At 44.5% G+C, this 21,245-nt stretch overlaps 1 protein-coding gene across 5 annotated transcripts in view; it reads left to right on the forward strand.

Moving 5' to 3' along the window:
* Positions 1-20,784, forward strand: part of Tbccd1 (TBCC domain containing 1) — a 48,208-nt gene extending 27,424 nt beyond the window's left edge. For 2 of the 5 annotated variants that reach the window (XM_075967888.1, XM_075967901.1), the window contains exons 4-8: positions 9,606-9,972; positions 12,288-12,474; positions 12,584-13,081; positions 15,466-15,614; positions 20,038-20,781. In XM_075967888.1, coding sequence (XP_075824003.1) covers positions 9,606-9,972; positions 12,288-12,474; positions 12,584-13,081; positions 15,466-15,595 — 1,182 coding nt within the window. In that variant the 3' untranslated portion in view covers positions 15,596-15,614; positions 20,038-20,781. Of the gene's footprint in view, positions 1-9,605; positions 9,973-12,287; positions 12,475-12,583; positions 13,082-15,465; positions 15,615-20,037 lie in introns of all 5 variants that reach the window. The other 3 variants (XM_075967907.1, XM_075967915.1, XM_075967896.1) reach the window with 3 other exon arrangements.
* Positions 20,785-21,245: the final 461 nt, after the last annotated feature.

The raw sequence follows: 21,245 nt of genomic DNA on the forward strand, positions 1-21,245 counted from the left end.
TAAGCGCCTTGAGCATGTTTTGAAGCCTCCTAGCCATTTTCACATCTCCTTGGAACTGTTTTGTCAAATCCCGTTGCCCATTTTAATTGGGTTCTTTATTTTCTTAATATTTATGATTTCTTAGTATATTGTTGACCTTAATCCTTGTCAGATAAGTGGCTGGCAGAGATTTCTTCCTCTCGGAGTTTCCTTTGCTGGGCAGAATCCTTTTAGTTTCCTGGGGTCCCATTTGTTGATTGTTGCTCTTATTTCCTGTGCTATGGGAGTAGTATGCAACTTTGAGTTAATCTTTAATAAACAGTAAAATTACATGTATTCCAAAGGATTGTTTTAAAATTTATTTTTTTATTAGTAAAAGTAAACTCATTTTCCACACACAAAAATATATATATTTGTATAAGCCAAAAAGAAGTTAATTTGTAAGTTTGAAAGTTCCTTAAAAGTGAGGATTTTGTCAGACGTTTCTTCCACTCTTGAAAACGTGATGTGAACAAGGATAGCATCTACCAGTGATGTGAACAAGGATAGCATCTACCAGTGATGTGAACAAGGATAGCATCTACCAGTGATGTGAACAAGGATAGCGTCTACCAGTGATGTGAACAAGGATAGCATCTACCAGTGATGTGAACAAGGATAGCGTCTACCAGTGATGTGAACAAGGATAGCATCTACCAGTGATGTGAACAAGGATAGCATCTACCAGTGATGTGAACAAGGATAGCATCTACCAGTGATGTGAACAAGGATAGCATCTACCAGTGATGTGAACAAGGATAGCATCTACCAGTCACTTCCTCCTGTGTCCTCCAGCATAGCAAGCGCAGACGGGCTGGGCTGGCACAGTATGCAGCCCAGAGAGCTGGAGACTTCACAGGTAGCCTTCAGTAAACTCTACAAGGTATTGTTTAGTAGTTAGTTTTTCAGAGACAAAGCCATTATTATTATTCTCATTCCCCCAAACTCCTGAAAACAGAATCGGAAGAAGGAAAATGTCATGTGGATAGGAAGGAAATCACTTCCTAGCATTTGCCTTCTGAACTTTCTCGTTCCTTTTTTTCTAAACGCCATAGTAATCATGTTTGGAATTCAAATGTCTGTCTCTGTCTGTGTGTGTGTTCAGAGGTGCACCTTCTGCACAGTGTTTCTCATTGAGCCTGGAGCTCACTGCTTTGGGGCCAGACTAGCAGGCAGAAAGGCCTGTGTCCCTCCTGTGTGCCCTGCCAGGGGCTCTACACGTCCACCCAGGTTTCTGTGTGCGTCCTGATGTTCTGAAGCAAGTCTTCTCACACCCCGGGCCATCTCCTCAGCCCTCTCTCTAGTTCTTGTGTGTCTGTGTGGCTCGCTCTATCGGGGTATTGCTGCATCTCCAGCACAAGACACTACTCTCTTCTTTCTCTTTCTTTCTTCAAACTGACTCTGCTTTCAGACCTCCAGTCCCACAGCATGAAGTCCAATGCCATCACCCTTGCTTCCTCTGACTTTTGGTCTTGGTGAAAGAATACTGCGCAAATTTTGATGAAGATTTTTTTCAGTATTAATTTCACAGTTTCCATTTACTCAGCAATTTCATCTTGCTTAAGCAACCCCTCCCTGAAAGTATTTTTCCCTCAAACCTTTAATGTTTTCTCTGTGTTTAAGTTTGGGATTTCTTCATGTAGTTAGGACTTTTCAAGTCATCCTTCAAGGAAGATGTAGCAGCCACTGGAGCATGTGGTGACGCATCTCGATGGGCCACGCCATTGTGTGGTGGACACTTGCTAGTGCAGCGGTGTGTTCTCTGGGAAGTCCATCTGCACAGTACCAGTAGCAGGGCCATACTGTGCCAAATAGAACTGTAAGGTTCTGGGTGCTCAGAACGTGTGAGGCCCTAGTACCCTATGGCACATACTCAACACTTGTGGAGCTATCCCAGGATACCCAGAATTCTTTTTTTTTTTTTTATTGAGAAAAGGAAAAAAAAGTATCCGCCTCCTCCCAGCCTCCCATTTCCCTCCCCCTCCTCCTACCCTTCTTCCCTCCCCCTCCTCCTACCCTTCTCCCCCTCCCCCAAACTCCTCCCCCCCTCCCTCTCCAGTCCATAGAGCAGTCAGGGTTCCCTGCCCTGTGGAAAGTCCAAGGTCCGCCCCCCTCCGTCCATGTCTAGGAAGGTGAACAACCAAACTGGCTAGGCTCCCACAAAGCCAGAACATGAAGTAGGGTCAAAACCCCGTGCCATTGTCCTTGGTTTCTCATCAGCCCTCATTGTTTGCCATGTTCAGAGAGTCCGGTTTTATCCCATGCTTTTTCAGTCACAGTCCAGCTGGCTTTGGTGAGCTCCCACTAGATCAGCCCCCTTGTCTCAGTGGGTGGGTGCGCCCCTCGTGGTCCCGACTTCCTTGCTCATCTTCTCCCTCCTTCCGCTCCTCATTGGAACCTTGGGAGCTCAGACCAGTGCTCCAGTGTATACACATGAGAGTACTACGCTGTGGTAAAAAACAATGACTTCTCGAATTTTGCATGCAAATGGATGGAAATAGAAAACACTATCCTGAGTGAGGTATCCCAGACCCAAAAAGATGAACATGGGATGTACTCACTCATAATTGGTTTCTAGCCATAAATAAGGGTCACGGAGACTACAATTGGTGAACCTAAAGAAGCTAAATAAGAAGGTGAACCCAAAGAAAAACATATAGTTATCCTCTTGGCTATGGGAAGTAGACAAAATTGCCGGGGAGAAAATTGGGATCTTGGGGGTGGGGTGGGATGGGGGTAAGGGGAGATGGGGAGAGAAAAGGTAGAAGGGAAGGAGGGGGGACTTGGGGAAACAGGAGGAATGGGATAAAGAAAGGTTGGACAGGGGAGCACGGAACCACAATTCTTAGTTAAGGGAGCCACTTTAGGGTTGGCAAGAGACTTGAACCTAGAGTGGCTCCCAGGAGCCCATGGTGATGTCCCCAGTTAGTCCCTTGGGCAGCTGAGGATAGGGAACCTGAAATGACCCTATCCTAGAGCAATACTGACGAATATCTTGCATACCACCATAGAACCTTCATCTGGCGATGGATGCAGAATTCTTAGTCTTAATTGAAGGGCGGTTCTGCTTCATATATTTTCTGATCATTTTTTTCCCTAAGCCAGGATTTCTCTGTGTAACAACAGTTCTGAAACTTCCTCTGTAGACCAGGCTGGCCTCAAACTCACAGAGATCTGCCTGCCTCTGCCTCCTAAATGCTGGGACTAAAGGTGTGCACCACCACTCAGCTCTTAAAGGGATCCTTTATTATACTCCTGTAACTTTTCCCAGTTTTAATATAGTCAAACCCTTCAGTACTTAAGACAAAATACTCAACTTTACAGGAACAAATCCATTTCTGCATTTGTTCATTTGAGCAGCTCTCTGGCAGACCATACAGTAGAAGGAAGTCTTGTTCCAGGGTTCCGCTTTACAATACAAGGTGCACCTATTAGTCAGGGTTCTCAAGGAACAGTACTGGTAGTAAAAGGATTTATTAGACTCCTCACTGGATGTGGTCCATGTAGCCAGCAATGGCTGTCTTACAGTAGAAAGTCTGAGAATCTGGTAGTCATGGAGTCCCTGAGACTGCATGTCTCTGCACTCCCAGTCTGGTGCTGTATCCCAGAGGATTCCTGGAGAGCTGCTGGTCTTCAATCTGTGCTGGAATCCTGAAGAAGTTACAAGCAGGCACAAAGCAGAGCTTCCTTCCTCCAGTCCTCTATTGGGACTGCCACCACTGTGGTCCAGGTTTAGGGTAGGTCCTTCTTACTACAATAACCAGATTAAGAAAATCCCTTAGCTGTGGGATGAAATCTTGGGTTTTAGTTGATTCCAGATATAGTCAGGTTGAGTCCAGATGTTGTCACGTGGCTATGATAGTATGTCATTGCCATATGATTTGGAAGAATTTCTTTCAGTAAGATGTCTAGAGCCTTGGCCACCTTGGTCAGTAGGAAACCCTAGTTTCTATTCCATTTTTCGTATTCATTTATTCTCTCTAGCTGCAGATCATTCTTCAAGATGTCTGCTTGCAGAGCTGCCTTTCAGCATGAGGTGCTTTTAGAGAGGTGTTTTTCACCCAAGTGGCTGCTAACCCTCCATCTTCTGCCCAGTGCAAACTCTGCTTTCACCTTGAATAAGTTTCTTACTGCGTATTGTCAGTAAATGTTTGACTGTACGCATAGTGTAGGTATATAAACTGCATCCAACACTCTCCTTTGGCCTTTACCAGTACCAGGCATGCACCTGGTGCACAGACATACATGCAGGCAAAATACCCGTACACATAAAATAATAATTTTTAGAAATTAAAAACAGAAAAGTTCTTTGTTGAATTGTTGGCTTGATGGCTTCTAGCCTACCTGAGAAAATGTGAGCTCCAGGTTCAGGGAGAGACGCAGCCGCAAAGCAATTAGATAGAAAGTGATAGATAGAGGACACTCAGTGTGCTGTTTGTACCACAACGCATGTGCACGTACACTCAGGCACAGAAACACATATACGTGAATGAATAAATAAGTAAATCTTTTTAAAAAGTCCTATGTTGTAGCATGAGTGAGCTTTTTAATTTTAATTATCTTGCTTTTTTTGAGAATTTTATATGAGTACTATATTTATATCATTTTCACTCTCCCTTTTGTCCCCCAACTCTCCTTTAGATTTAGATTTAGACCATTCCCCTTTAGATTCATGGTCTCTCCCTAATTATTATTGCTGTGTGTGTGTGTGCATATATTTGTGTGTGTGTGTGTGTGTGTTTAGGCTGGCCTCTTAGGATTGTATAACCTCTCAGAGGGCTTATTTCTAGAGAAAAGTGATTCTTAGTAGCTGTGATTACCTGTACCTTTTTATCTGGGGGATGAGGTCTTATGAAATCCCTCCCCATCCCCCCCCCCCTCTCTCTCTCTCTCTCTGTGTGTGTGTGTGTGTGTGTGTGTGTGTGTGTGTGTGTGTGTGTGTAACAGCCATGGCTATCCTGGAACTCAATTTGTAGACCAGGCTGGCCTTGAACTCATAGAGAGCTCCCTACCTCTGCTGGGACTAAAGAACCACTTGGACCACTACCCAGCTATAGTTTTTTGTTTTGTTTTGTTTGCTTTTTTTTTTTTTTTTTTGAGACAGGGTTTCACTGTAGCTTTGGAGGCTGGCCTCAAACTCACAGAGAGAGGCCTACCTCTGCCTCCCAAGTGCTGGGATCAAAGGTATGTGTCACCACCACCCATCAGGTCTTTTTTTAATGGAACCATGTTGTTAAGATTTCATAGATACAGCTTCTCTGTCGTAATATCTTATAGCAGATATTTTGGTCCTCTACATTACAGTTGTTCTATCATTTGCCACAATTAAAGCCTACAAACCACAACAGTGACTGGCCTGGCCGGGTATCTCCAACATGCTATAGCAGCACTTAAATCTTGGAGGTAACCAACAACTGTCTAATCAGATCTGAGGGAAAGGATTCTTGCTTAGTGCTGTAAACCCAGCCAAATAACTTCCTATGGCTGGAGAAGGCATGAATGTTAGAGGAGAACCTACTGCTGCCACTATGCTAAATCAGTGTAGTTCCGCTGTGCTCTAAACACGAGTCTTTATGTTCACAGATATGAGTATCTCTCACCCCTCATCAAAGCAGCTTCTTTTGTTCAGCAAATGCAGGCAATGGCAGAGTTTCATTAGTTGTCAAAACACAGGGAATAAGTGGTTGTGGGGTACCCAGCCCCAAATGGTAGGTGCATCGTCCATTTTCCTGCTGCCCAGACCCGAAATAAACATAAAGAAACTATATTAATCGCAATACTGTTTGGCCAGTAGCTTAAGTGTATTTCTAGCTGGCTCTTACTTCTTAAAGTAACACATTTCTATTAATCTGTGTGTTGCCATGTGGTTGTGGCCTACCGGTAAGGTTCAGTCCAGTGTCCAGCATCTGGCTCCTGTGGTGGCTACATGGATTCTCCCTACCTCCACCTTCTTTCCTCCTCTATCTGCTTGAAATTCTGACCTTGCTCTATTCTGCTAAGCCACTGGCCAAAACGACTTTATTCATTAACCAATTAAAGCAACATGTAGACAAAAGGACTTCTCGCCAGTACATCAACAGCGTAGTCCCTACACCTAAGGCTCAAGGAACATGGAGAAATGGACTCTCAGTGGAGTAGCTTGTTCACTGCTACTCCTTTGACTTTGTTGAAACAGAATCTCATTATCTTAAAAAAAAAAAAGTTGACCCCAAACTCCAGGGTATATGTGATCTTCTAGCCTGAGTGTCCTAAGAAATTGAAATGACAGCCTGTGCTTCCATGCCTGACTTTCATTGGTCTGATTTGAAATGAAGACCTACACCCTTTAGATTGAAGAATTGACTAACTAGTGTGAGTTCTTATGTGGCACTGGGGCCTATTAGAGTGACCTGCGGATTAGAAAGTCTTAAAGCACAGACCTTATCTGAGGAACAGGTGTGTGGTGAGACCGTGGCCTCTGAAAGAGGAACATATGGCTTTCCAGTTCCTGCGTTGTAATAAGCTCGGGTTCTGCTTTAGCTTGGGAGATGAGTGTGTATCCCTGTATTAAAATCTACACTTGTTATTTCCCATAGCCTGGGGGAAGCTACGCCTGCCCCCATGAACACTCTCTAGTTCTAGCCATACCTCGTAGCTGCCGGCTCTCACTGATTTGGCCCCAGAAGAGCACTTTACATCCTGCTTCCTCTGCTCTTGCCCAGACTTCTTGTTCTTGCTTGACTCCATCATTAGATCGTAGCCGGTCACCCTGCGTTTAGTCTACAGTCAGACCCTACTTTGCTGGGCTGTGTAAACTACAGGTGGGTTTTTTGTTTGTTTGTTTAAACTCTGTCAATGATTCCTTATTATCACGGTCATTTTTATATTGCTTGCCATGGGCATAACAAGAATGAGAAATGTCGATTGAATCTTAAAATTGCTCTTCCTTGATCTGTTTTCACTGCAATCCAAATGAGTGTTTGAGAGTTTATTTAAAAGGAAAAATACATTGAACAGCTGTAGGAGTTCAGCATCCTTAGCCATCAGGGAAATGCAAATCAAAATGACTCCATCTTACACCTGTCAGAATGGCTAAGATGTTAACACTAATGGCAGCTTATACTGGGCAGGATGTGGAGTAAGGGGAACACTCCTCCATTGCTGGTGGGAGTGCAAACTTGTACAACCACTAGGGAATCAACCTACTTCAGACCCATCTATACCAATTTTGGACATATACCCAAAGGATGCTCACTCATAGGACACTTGCTCAACTGTGTACATAGCAGCATTATTCGTAATGGTCAGAAACTGGAAACAACCTAGATGTCAGTCAACCAAAGAATGGATAAAGAAAATGTGGTACATTTACACAATGGAGTACTACTCAGCTGTTAAAAACAGTGACATCAGGAATATTAAAGACAAATGGATGGAACTAGAAAAAAAATCATCCTGAATGAGGTAACCCAGACCCAGAAAGACAAACATGCATAGTGTGTACTCACTCATAAGTGGATATTAACAGTAACTACAATCCATAGTCCCAGAGAGAGCAAGTAACAAGGAGGGCCCACACAGGGATGCATGGATTTCCCTGGGAATAGGAAATAGAAGAGATCTCCTGGGTAAACTAGGGGTGGGTGGAGATGGGAACATGAAGAATTAGATTGGGGGCAGGATAGAGGGGGGAGAGTAATAAAAGAGATGTCTTGATTGGGGGGCACATTTTGCGGTCAGGTGGAAACCCAGTACAAGGGAAACTCCCATGAATCTACAAGGATGGCCCCAGCTAAGACTCCTAGGAAGAATGGATAGATAGCCTGAACTGGTCTTCTCCTGTAATGAGATTGAAACTACCCTAAATGTCATCAGAAAGCCTTCATCCAGTAACTGATGGAAGCAGATGCAGCAATCCATAGCCAAGCACTGGGCTGAGCTCCTGAAGTTCAGTTGAAGAGAGGGAGGAAGGATTTTATGGGCCAGGGGACATCAAGGTCATCATAAGGGAATCCAGAAACAACTAACCTGGGCTCATAGGAGCTCACAGATACTAGACCCACAGCCAGGGAGCCTGCATAGGACCGACCTAGGCCCTCTCCATATGTGTGACAGTTGTATAGCTTGCTCTACTTGTGGGACCCCTAGCTGTGGGAGTGGGGCCTGTCCCTGATGCTCTGGCAGTCTTTTGGGAACCTGTTCCTCATACTGGGTTGTCTTACCAAGCCTTAATATGGGAGAAAGTGCTTGGTCTTTACCGCAACTTGATATACCATGCTTTGTTGTCATCCATGGGAGGCCTGTCCCTTTCTGAACAGAAACAGGAATAGATTAGGGGGGCAGAGAGGAGGTGGGGGGAGGAAATGGAGGGAGAAGAGAGAAGGGAAACTGAGGTCAGAATGTAAAATAAGTGAATAAATTTAATAAAAAAATAATAAAATTTTAAAAAAGAAAAAAAAGAGGAAAAATATATGGATTAAATGTCTCTGACATGGCAGCTATAGTCCGCGTGTTTTAGTAGCTGACGACCGAGGCCTACTGTGATTGGTCCTGCCTGCTGTTTTAGTTTCTGTTCCCAGTATGCTTCCTGTTCCCGACCCAGAACTTATTTTTCTGACAGAGCTGAGGTCTTTGCTGTTTCTGTAACTTGAATGTCTTTTTTCATAGTTGCTCACTTCACCTCCAGCATCCATCAAGAATTTACTCAGATAGCACTCCGCCATGATGTTTTCCCCTCAGATGAGGGGGTTCTCTGAGCTTGTAGAATGCCTTACAGATCTCTGTGCAGCTCTTACGTGGGTGTCTCCTGTATCTCTGTTGTCTTCTCACCATAGGCTCCTGAGTTCCTTGAGGACAGAGCTGTCTTACTCAGTCCAGGCCAGCCAGAGGTTCCAGACAAACATGTTCCACATAGATGAGGCAAATAGCAGGGGCGCTCGCCAGCGCAAGCCTTCTTCCCAAGGTGGCATTTCTGTTAAATCTATGTGCCGTAAAGCTGTGACTGCAAACCAAGAGACCCAGAACTTTATTTATTTATTTGTTTGTTTGTTATGTATACAATATTCTGTCTGCATGTATGCCTGCAAGGCCAGAAGAGGGCATCAGATCTCATTACAGATAGTTGTGAGCCACCATGTGGTTGCCGGGAATTGAACTCAGGACCTTTGGAAGAGCAGGCAGTGCTCTTAACCACTGAGCCATTTCTCCAGCCCGACCCAGAGCTTTTTGGAGTGAGTGACTACCATACTTTCTTTCATGTTTAATCAGATGGCAGCCAAACACATGTACTAAAACTGTTGTATGAAATTACCTTTGGGCTGTGTGTGAGGTGTGATGATTTGGTCTTATCCTCGGATAAAAATGTCAGTTTTACAAAATCTGAAAAAATTCAAAACAGTTCTGTTCTCAACATGTTTGATAAGGGGTGTTGAATCTGTAGTGCTTTTGAGTTAGTTTACAAATACGTTATACACAAGGTCACTTTTACATAGCTACCTACATTCTTTGAGAGAATGAGACGGCATGTAAACACAGTATAATTAAAATATAAAGCTTTATCTTACAGAATATCTTCATTCTGTTGCGCGGGTCTTCTTTGTTTATTTTAGAACTGGAATGACTACAGTCACCAGGCTTTCGTCTGCGACCATCTGTCGGATCTCCTCGAGCTGCTTCTCGACCCAGGACAACTGAGTGCATCCTTCCACTCAACCCACAGTAGTGTGCTCTCTCGAGAAGCCATCCTGGCACTCAGCTTCCTCATCGAAGGCACCGTGAGCAGAACCAGGAAGGTGTACCCCCTTCATGAACTTGCCCTGTGGCAACCGCTGCACGCAGACAGTGGCTTCTCAAAGGTCTCCAAGACGTTCTCTCTCTATAAGCTGGAAGCCTGGTTGAGAGCCTCTTTGACTACAAATCCATTTGGTCCATCTGCTTGCCTCAAATCTGGGAAGAAATTGGCTTGGGCTCACCAAGGTATTTTTTAAAATGTATTTTACCTAATATTAAATTGGCCATCTAGGACACCTACTGTTTTTCTGGTGTATTAATGATCAGATGTCTGCTGGCCTGTGTAGTCGCACATGCCTGTAATCTAGCATTTGGAAGACAGGGCAGAAGAATCACAAACACAAGGCTAGAGTGGGCTCCATGGTGAGACCCTGTCTCTGCACTGCATGCATGTGGTGTACACAGCATGCATGCAGGCCAAATGCCTGCACACATATGATAAAAGTACAGGGAAAAAACCCTAAGTAAGTAAATGAAAAATAGCCCAGTATAAGAGCAGACCCATCTTCTGTATGTAACTTGCATGGTAAACAGGACCCTCAGAGTTGACTTGGGCTTTTCGTTACAGTTCACATGACTATAGTTTGTCCTCCATTGATTCTTTCTTCCCTTTGCTGCCAGGTGCTTATTTGCTTGAGGCTTTTTTGATTTTCTATTTAGCAGCAGAATTTGGCCGACCAGTAGACGTCACTTCAGACTTTAGAGATGAGGGTCTTGTAGCTGCATAGGTACAGGCACAGAATATATTTCTAAAATAGAAATCGTGTGAACAACAGCAAGAGTCTGGCGTTTGCTATGTCATTGTCTATCCCTGGTCATCCCTCATGGCTAACAGATAGGTTCTAATGTTGTGGGCTCTTGAGAAGAACCGGGAAAACATGTCTGCAGATGTCTGGGCTACTGAGCTAGGTGACAGGCCAAGTTGTTGAGGGAAAAAAAATAGTAAGCTATGTTTCCAGTCTCAGAGTTTCGAAGATAGACATACAAATAGCTTCCGTATATATGTTTAAAATACAATAGCCCAACATGATGGCACATGCCTTTAATCCCAGCGCTCAGGAGGCAGAGACAGGTAGATCTCTGTGAGTTCAAGGCCAACAAAGAGTATATTAAAATGCTAACAGAGGTGGTAAGATAAACTTTGTAATGCTATTTTTCTACACAACCATATATCATGTTAAATTAAAAGCTAAGTCTTTTTTAAAAATTAATTTTATCATATTTGTGTATCTTTTCCACACTGGCCCAGTACAGGTTGGCTTCATAGTTTGTGGGAAGTGCAGGCAGAGAAGCAAGTGTCGGACTGATGTGTTAGAAGGGATCCTGTGAGGGGAAGATGTGCACTTGAGTAATAATGAAATTGGGGTAAAGACATGAACTCAGGTAGAATTTATGGAATGATGCTCTTAGTAAGTTGAGAGGGCTGCGGAACTGATGTTATGCGATTTGAGAAGTCCATTACAATTGGGAGGGCACAGTGAGACTTGGAGGGAAGGCTGCTTGGATCTGTCAGTAGTTCAGGACGGTAGGCACATTGCTTAACTTCAAAGGTAAACAAGAGAGTACATCTTAGCTCTATCTGAAATCTTGAATGTATTAGAGTGTGAGGACCTGACTTTGCAAACTCTGTTTCGAAGAAGGGACCATATAGAGCAGGGCCCAATCTCAGCTCCAGAAGTGTTCTGTGATGGCAGAATTTGAATGGATACCGTGAAAATAGCCAATTAAGGAACTAGGGTGCAGGGCCATAAAATTTAACAAGTTCCAGATGTTCTTGGGAGGCATCCTGTCCTTGAAGATACCCTGTCAGTAATTTATGGCTCTTTGTTATGTTTTCACACCCCAAATTGACCAGTGGTTTTAGAAATACCTTTCCCTATGCACTCCTTACCAATCTTAAGACGACAGGACATGAACTCCCCTGATTACAGCGGTTCCCTTTAAAAGTTCTGTCCTCCCAGGGCTCCCTGCCACACTTTCTGCACCCACCATGCTGGAAAGGTGTTGGTCCAAACTTAAGTTTGAATATTAAAAACTCTCTTGTAATTTGCATCAGAAATCTGGCTTCATGAATTCATTTGGGGACCAGAAACTGGGATAACAATAAGTTTATATTTTTCATAATAATTTTGAAAGATTGCATATATACAGAAAAGAACAATCAACAGTAGTTTGTCATTAACTCCTTTTTCCTTTTTTTAAATTATTTATTTATAATGTATTCAGTATTCTGGCTGCATGTTTTGCCTGAACACCAGAAGAGGGCACCAGATCTCACTACAGAGGGTTGTGAGCCACCATGTGGTTGCTGGGGATCAAACTCAGGTCCTCTGGAAGAGCAGTCAATGCTCTTCACCTCTGAGCCATCTCTCCAGCCCAGCCCCTAACTCTTAAATATTATATTTTCTTCACATGTATTTGAGTTTAGGCATGAGTAAGAAAAAATGTTTTTGTTTGTTTGTTTTGCAACTATCTTATTGTTTGTGTGTTTCCTTAAATAGTGGAAGGTACGACCAAAAGAGCAAAGATTGCTTGCAATACTCACATGTCCCCTCCGCTGCACCGCATGGTGGTGATGAGCCAGGTTTACAAGCAGACACTGGCCAAGAGCTCAGACACTCTAGTGGGAGCTCACGTCAGGGTTCATCGCTGCAATGAGTCTTTCATATATCTGCTCTCCCCCTTGCGGTAAGCACTTTGATATTTTCTTTTGGGAAGGGTTCTTTTTTTTTTAAAGTCAGAATTTTATTCTAATTAATTAATTCAGAAGAATTTAACTCATTTAAAAAAATTTCAGGTCTGTGACAATTGAAAAATGCAGAAATAGCACCTTCGTGTTGGGTCCCGTGGAGACAGCTCTTCACCTACATGACTGTGAGAACGTGGAAGTCATTGCTGTTTGCCACCGACTGTCCCTCTCTTCCACAGCAGGCTGCACCTTTCACGTCCTGACGCCTTCACGCCCACTTATTCTCTCTGGGAACCAAAGAGCGACTTTTGCCCCGTTTCATACTCATTACCCAATGCTGGAGGACCACATGGCCAGGACAGGCATCGCTACGGTACCCAACTATTGGGATAACCCAATGGTTGTGTGCAAAGAAAGCAGTGACACGAGCATCTTCCAGCTCCTGCCACCATGTGAGTTCTACGTCTTTATTATTCCCTTTGAGATGGAAGGGGACACAGCAGAGATACCCGGGGGTCTCCCCGCTGCCTACCAGAAAGCACTGGCTCAAAGGGAGGAGAAGATACAGATCTGGCAGAAAACCGTGAAGGAGGCTCGTCTGACGAAGTAAGTATTTTCTAGAGTCAGTGTTGCTGTTCATGGGAAACTTGGTGGGAAAACGAATTAATCTGGATGCTTTATAGTATCTAGCCACACTGATTAAATGGCGTGTGCATCCTTTCTCAGGGCTTGGACTCAGGTTAGTATGCTAGGTGCTGTGTTACAGGAGGACTGGAACGGGCAGGTTAGTATGCTAGGTGCTGTGTTACAGGAGGACTGGAACGGGCGGGTTAGTATGCTAGGTGCTGTGTTACTGAGGATGGGAACAGGCGGGTTAGTATTCTAGGTGCTGTGTTACTGAGGATGGGAACAGGCGGGTTAGTATTCTAGGTGCTGTGTTACTGAGGATGGGAACAGGCGGGTTAGTATTCTAGGTGCTGTGTTACTGAGGATGGGAACAAGCGGGTTAGTATTCTAGGTGCTGTGTTACTGAGGATGGGAACAAGCGGGTTAGTATTCTAGGTGCTGTGTTACTGAGGATGGGAACAGGCGGGTTAGTATTCTAGGTGCTGTGTTACTGAGGATGGGAACAGGCGGGTTAGTATTCTAGGTGCTGTGTTACTGAGGATGGGAACAGGTTGGTTAGTATTCTAGGTGCTGTGTTACTGAGGATGGGAACAGGTTGGTTAGTATTCTAGGTGCTGTGTTACTGAGGATGGGAACAGGCGGGTTAGTATTCTAGGTGCTGTGTTACTGGAGGACGGGAACAAGCGGGTTAGTATGCTAGGTGCTGTGTTACTGGAGGATGGGAACGGGCAGGTTAGTATTCTAGGTGCTGTGTAATTGGAGGACAGGAACAAGCCAGTACTCAGGTATTAGGCTCCCTTTCTTGAAGACGTTGAAATTGCTCTGTGGCACAATCCTGTAATCCCAGCACCTAAAAGGCTTGAGGCAGGAGGATCACACCTTCATAGTTAATGGGAGCTGCAAGATAAGACTTCTCCTCACAATAAAAATAAGCTTACATTTATTTGGCAGAGGTAATGAAGACTTACATGAATTGAAGCAGTCTTGTCTGGAAGATGGGACATGATTCAGCCTTAAATGACTTAGCTATTGGCATACTCTAACACATGGACTATTCTGGTGGCTTCCTGACTGCACTGCACTCGGCACCTGAATCCCCCAAGAACCTTATTTTAAAATAGAGATTTTCATGGTTGCCACCACACCAAAGACTTAAACTCACATTCTTGAATGGTGTCTTTCCAAGGCTGACCATGGATTGTTGCTATTTCTTGTCAGTTTTCCTTAGTCCATGCTAAAGTGGGAGAGTGGTTTTTGTTTTTTTAAGGCTAGATTTGCAGTGTAAAATACTGTCTTTCATCCTACTTAGGGGCACTGAAATAGCTTATTTTTTAATTGCATTCACAGGATAACAGATATAGCTGTAGATACTATGTTATCCCCAATTATTTATTCAAGGGATATTGGTCTTTGAACTCCAGAAGCCAGGGACATGGCATGCAGTTACAGAGTCAGAAGACACCAGTGTGAACAGTTAAGGGAGGCATATCAGGACGTAGAATTTGTAACAGGTCTTAAGAATGATATGTGTGCATGTGGCGAGGGCTAGTCTTGAGTGTCTCTGAAGTACTGGAGGAGCAGATGTCTGAAAGGCAGAAGCGAAAGTGGGATCCTGGGTGCCATACAGTGGCCCTTAAACTTGCTAAGTGAACTGAGTCAGGTTAGGTCACATTTGACAACCAGGCCTGACTGCTGTTCTTGGTGTCCTGTGGAAGCTGTGGATTTGTGTCCTGAAGAAATCCAGCACAGCCAGGCTGATGTGCGAGCTGTCCCAGCTGTGGCTACTCTTCTCTTTCCTACCTACATCAGGCTGTCACATTAGGGCCTTTATTGTTTCTATTTCTGTGTCTGGTAGTCCATTCCACACAGTCATTTTGCGTTCTCCACTGTTTCATGTAGACTTCTGTTCAAGTGTATATTGGAGAAACATCCTCTGTCAACCGTCTTTCTACAATAGCACTCCCAGTAACACTGTATTGTCACCTCATGCTCCACTGTTGTCCAGCAAATCGTTTTCTTTAAGTTCCTAACTTTGTATTATGTATTTATCTTGCTTCTTCCCCATATTTCCTACAAGGGTTTACAGTTGACAGGGACACATACGCAGAGATCACAGTGCCAACCTGGGCAATAGACCAGTCTCTTTTCTTCATGCGTTTATTCCCATCAGTCAGAACACTTCCTCATTGATTCTGTCTTTAGTAAGACTGTGACAGCGAACAAACCTTGAGATGTTGTCTGTCATTGTGCTCCGAACAGTGAGAACTGAGGGGTAACTAGACATAGTCTTTCAGTGGTGTTGCGGGAGTAGATCTGTTGGGGTTTGCCTTCTCAAATGCTTTTGCTCTCAATCCCAACTTCAGGGAACAGAGGAAGCAGTTCCAGGTCCTTGTGGAGAACAAGTTCTATGAATGGTTGATTAATACAGGACATCGGCAGCAGCTGGACAGCCTGGTTCCACACACAGCAGCCTCCAAACAAGTGCCTGGATAGGACCTGCATGGAGCCACTGGTAAGCATGTAGAGCGCGGAGCACTTCAGGAACTCTTGGGAAATCTCCCATCGCATACCAAACAGAAGAGAAGGCGCATTAGATTATGCTCTCCTTGCCAGTGTTCTCTTCTTCCCCACCAGGTCTAGATACGTACCCACATACTTTTTTATGAGAAAGCTAAAATATTCAATAGGAACCTAGAGAAATCTGGGCAAATATCACGGCCAGGTTTTTTCTTTTCTTTTTTTCTTTTTTTTTGAGACAGGGTTTCTCTGTAGCTTTGGAGTCTGTCCTGGAACTAGCTCTTGTAGACCAGGCTGGCCTCAAACTCATAGAGATCCACATACCTCTGCCTCCCAAGTGCTGGGATTAAAGGCATGTGCTACCACCGCCCCCCTTCTTTGTTTTTTTTTTTTTTTTGCAATTTTTGTAGCACCAAAAATATTTTTTCCATTAATGACATTGTTTTTCTTTTTGTTTTTAATTTTTTTTTGTAAGTACAGGTATGTTTTTATCTCTGTGTGTGGTTGAGTGAGGTGCCTAGAGAAGGTTAAAGTGTCAGATCCCATGGGGCTGTGGTCACAAGTAGTTGTGAGCTGACTGACATTGGCTTTGGAGGTTGCACTCAAGTCCTCTGGGAAGCAGTGTATGCTCTTAGCTGTGCCCTCTCACCCTCAGGGCTGTCTCACCCTCTCCCCAGGTGGGGGGTTGGGTCAGGTCCCCCACCTGCTGCAAGTAAAGAGAGTCAAGGGGAAGAGGGCATCTTTCCCTCACCCATGCTACCACATAGCATATGAGAGGGGCAAGACCTGCTTTCCCATTCTCACGCCCTTAGAGCCAGCTCTCCCCTGCCCCTGAGAACAGGGTCAGCTCTATTGTGCTGCCCAGATGATGTACAGGACCCTCTTCTGTTGTGGGAGCTGCGGGTTGCATTCCGCCACCCAGCTCCCGCCACCAGCTAGCTTTACCCGAAATAACAACACACAAACTGTATTCTTTTAAACACTGCTTGGCCCATTATATCTAGCCTCTTCTCAGCTAACTCTCACACCTGGACTAGCCCATTTCTAATAATGTGTGTAGCACCCCAAGGTGCGCTTACCAGGAAGATTCTAGCCCACGTCCATCCTGGGTCGGAGTTCATTGCGTCTGCCTGGGAGAGGGGAGCATGGCCTCTGAGCTCACTTCCTCTTCCTCCCAGCATTCTGTTCTGTTTACTCCTCCCACCTATGTTTTAACCTATGAGGCCAAGCAGTTTCTTTATTACTTAACCGATGACCTTCCTCCATCACTCTTTCTTGCATGCCTTGGTGAGTTCCCCATAGAACATCCCCACTGTCTCAGTGTGTGGGTGCACCCCTCGCGGTCCTGAGTTCCTTGCTCACCTACCACATTTCTTTATTTTGAAGTGAGCATTTCCACTTCTGCCTGTTTTCCTAGGAACTACTAGTCTATAGCCTATGTCGATTTTCTACTTTTAGTCTTTAAAAGCTTGAAAATAGCAAGTTAACTTCTATGTTCAAAATAGTCCATCTGCTGGAGTGCAGCTGAGCAGTTAAGAGCATTTGTTGCTCTTGTAGAGGACCCAGGGGCAATTCCCATCACCCATGTGGTAGCTCACAACTGTTACTCCAGTCCCAGGAGATTGATGCCCTCTTCTGCTATCTGGGTAGACATATGGCCCACAGACACATATGAAGACAAACCACTCACACACATAAAATAATAATTTTTAAAAAAAAAACTCTAAAAAGAACCCTGGCCTACGAGAGACCTCCAACAACAGCTCCACTCTATGCCATGCAGCTGGGGTAGGTGGGACTCAACCAGACACAGCCTGGGCTTCCTACCACAAGAAGACTCCAGCAACGGCTCTGCTGGAACCTGCCCGCTGCCTTTGGGAACTCTCACAATCTGTCTGTGTGAGGAAGCATGGTCCTGCCCAGCACCGTGATGGCCTGAGTGGGACACGGAGACCCACATGTAGGCCTGTGACAGTCACCCTGGCCTCCAAGGAGAAACCATAGTATGGTGAGGGAATGTGTGGTGTGGTATGGGAGAGGGAGACAGAATGGTTCATGTCCTGTGGACAGAGGCATATATATCTAAAGAGGTGAAAGAGATGTGGAGTGGAGTGGGCTAAGGGAAGTGGCTTCATCGCCATCCAGGGCCATGGTGATCCTGGGCCTGGGAAGCCATAGTCTCTGTTGATGTCCACGGCTCCAGATAACACCAAAAGCTGAGAGGACAGGAATGTACAGAGTTGTCCCCGTCCCTCACTTCCTGCAACACTAGGCAGAACTGGTCTTGCCCCTCACCAGCTGAGGCATGCATGCAAGGAAGAGTGATGGAGGAAGGTCATCGGTTAAGTAATAAAGAAACTGCTTGGCCTCATAGGTTAAAACATAGGTGGGAGGAGTAAACAGAACAGAATGCTGGGAGGAAGAGGAAGTGAGCTCAGAGGCCATGCTCCCCTCTCCCAGGCAGACGCAATGAACTCCGACCCAGGATGGACGTGGGCTAGAATCTTCCTGGTAAGCGCACCTTGGGGTGCTACACACATTATTAGAAATGGGCTAGTCCAGGTGTGAGAGTTAGCTGAGAAGAGGCTAGATATAATGGGCCAAGCAGTGTTTAAAAGAATACAGTTTGTGTGTTGTTATTTCGGGTAAAGCTAGCTGGTGGCGGGAGCTGGGTGGCGGAATGCAACCCGCAGCTCCCACAACAGAAGAGGGTCCTGTACATCATCTGGGCAGCACAATAGAGCTGACCCTGTTCTCAGGGGCAGGGGAGAGCTGGCTCTAAGGGCGTGAGAATGGGAAAGCAGGTCTTGCCCCTCTCATATGCTATGTGGTAGCATGGGTGAGGGAAAGATGCCCTCTTCCCCTTGACTCTCTTTACTTGCAGCAGGTGGGGGACCTGACCCAACCCCCCACCTGGGGAGAGGGTGAGACAGCCCTGAGGGTGAGAGGGCACAGCTAAGAGCATACACTGCTTCCCAGAGGACTTGAGTGCAACCTCCAAAGCCAATGTCAGTCAGCTCACAACTACTTGTGACCACAGCCCCATGGGATCTGACACTTTAACCTTCTCTAGGCACCTCACTCAACCACACACAGAGATAAAAACATACCTGTACTTACAAAAAAAAATTAAAAACAAAAAGAAAAACAATGTCATTAATGGAAAAAATATTTTTGGTGCTACAAAAATTGCAAAAAAAAAAAAAAAACAAAGAAGGGGGGCGGTGGTAGCACATGCCTTTAATCCCAGCACTTGGGAGGCAGAGGTATGTGGATCTCTATGAGTTTGAGGCCAGCCTGGTCTACAAGAGCTAGTTCCAGGACAGACTCCAAAGCTACAGAGAAACCCTGTCTCAAAAAAAAAGAAAAAAAGAAAAGAAAAGAAAAAACCTGGCCTGGGTCTGAAAAAGCATGGGATAAATTTGGACTAGCTGAACATAGCAGACAATGAGGAAGAATGGGAACTCAAGAACAATCCCAGTGGGTTTTTGATCCTACTGCACGTACTGGCTTTGTGGGAGCCTAGGCAGTTTGGATGCTCACCTTATGAGACCTGGTTAGAGGTGGGCGGTCCTTGGGCTTCCCACAGGTCAGGGAACCCTGATTGCTCTTTGAGCAGATGAGGGAGGGTGACTTGATCGGGGGAGGGGGAGGGAAATGGGAGGCAGTGGCGGGGAGGAGGCAGAAATCCTTAATAAATAAATAAATTAAAAAAAAAAGAAAAAAAAAGAAATGTGGTAGGGAGGTGGCTCAGTGGGAAAGGGGTGGCTTTGAACTTGTAGCAGTCCTCCTGCCCTGGCATCCCAAGGGCTGGGCTTGTAGGTATGTGCCACCATATCTACCTGTACAACTCTTTTTAAGAAACATGATTTTGTGGACTGGAGAGATGGCTCAGTGGGTAAGAGTACTTGCTGCTCAGGTTCAATACCCAGTACCTTCAGGGCAACCCTTAACTGTCTGTAGCTCCCTCTTCTGGCCTCCAAGGGCACTGCGTGCATATATGTGCACATACATACATGCAGGCAAAATATCCATACACATAAAAGTAAATCTTTAGAAAGGAAACAAGTTCACAATTTGTAGTTAATAAATGCTGGGTTGGGGTTGGAAATGTGGAGATTGTACAAAGAAACAGAAACTGTAAGGGGTAGGGATTGGCCTTCCTGTTAGTCTCCAGGTAGAACTGTAGGCATAGGGATTGAATTTTCTGTTCACTTCCACTCAACCAGATTAGAGTTCATAATAATTTCTTTCTGTTATAAAGGAACTAACACCGTAAAGGAATACAAAGCTTATTTTATCATAATAAATTGTCATGGTCTTCCTAATTTATATGAGTTTATAAATAAAAGTTTTCATAATTGCATGAAACATGAAAATGAATTTATATACATTACATTCTCTTTGCTCATCTGCAGGGCTCTGGAAAAGTGAGGAAGAACGGAGGATGGTGCCCACTGGAGACTGTATTGGAAAGGGAGCCTTGCTGCCTGCGAGACCTCGGCCTTTTCCCTCTATTTAACACCTTTGTTGGTTCCTGTTCTGTACGCACTTAAGTTGGATTTTAGCTTCTGACTTTAATAGAAACATCTTACATGTAGAAGGTTAGAAGACCCATGCATGTTGTGCCAAGTGGAGCACTGGGCAAGGCAGATGTATGTACACGTTAGTGTCTAAGTGGCTGAGCACAGGCTTACAGGCCAGCCTCATGTTTTAGTTTGTATGATGAAAGGATTTGGTCCTAGCAGTAAAGTATTCCAGGTGCGGTGGCACATGCCTGACCCCTAGGATTCAGAGACAGAGTCAGGCGGATCTTGTGAGTTCCAGGCCAGCCTGGTCTACATGGTGAGGACCCTGTGTCTCGAAAAACAAAACAAGTTGTCTGGTTCTTTGTAACTATTTAAAAGGAAATTTCTACTCCTTTTTAAAAAAGAGCGACAGTATGGTCAGCTGATGTATAAATATAGCAGAGATAGTTTTATAAAAATGGTATTTTAGGCCTTAAAGTATAAAATGCATATAAAATTGTGTAAAATTTTTTATTTTTATTTTTTCTTCAAATTTCAATAAACAAACTCTAAAGAGTAATGTTTTCTGTTTGTTAAAAAGATAAGTTTTACTTTTAATTTAATAAAATGTTTTTGTTGTTCTTCTGTTACTGTACCAAAGTTGAGTTTGCCTGGGAAGCCTTGTTCTTTATGACATGAGTGAAATGATTCTAGTCACCGACATGGGTATTTAATTAATAGTTACCACCCCCGAGAGCAACTCCCATGGCCCTCCAGTAAGATTAGCTCTCTTAATGCGTGCTAAGTCTTTGAAGCCTTGATAGTTTTTACTTTAACATGAAATTCAAGTAAACAAAGACTGAGCCAACACCGAGCCATCGGGCGGCACTAGTGGATTCTGCGGGTTATCCCATACTTGGAAGTGCACAGAATTAAGGAGGCAGATACACCCTGTGCTTTGTTATTCGCTTCTCCGTGATCTGCATGTCAAGGCCCATTTGCCACGTCTTTAAAGATGTATTGTTATTAGTATGCATGTGTCTATATGTGTGTGTCTCTGGGTATGCACGTGTGAGTGCAGGGGCCGGAGTCAGGTTCCCTAGAGCTGCAGTGGTGAG

Source organism: Microtus pennsylvanicus, chromosome 1 (assembly GCF_037038515.1).
Source record: "Microtus pennsylvanicus isolate mMicPen1 chromosome 1, mMicPen1.hap1, whole genome shotgun sequence".
In the NCBI taxonomy this organism is placed as follows: Eukaryota; Metazoa; Chordata; class Mammalia; order Rodentia; family Cricetidae; genus Microtus; species Microtus pennsylvanicus.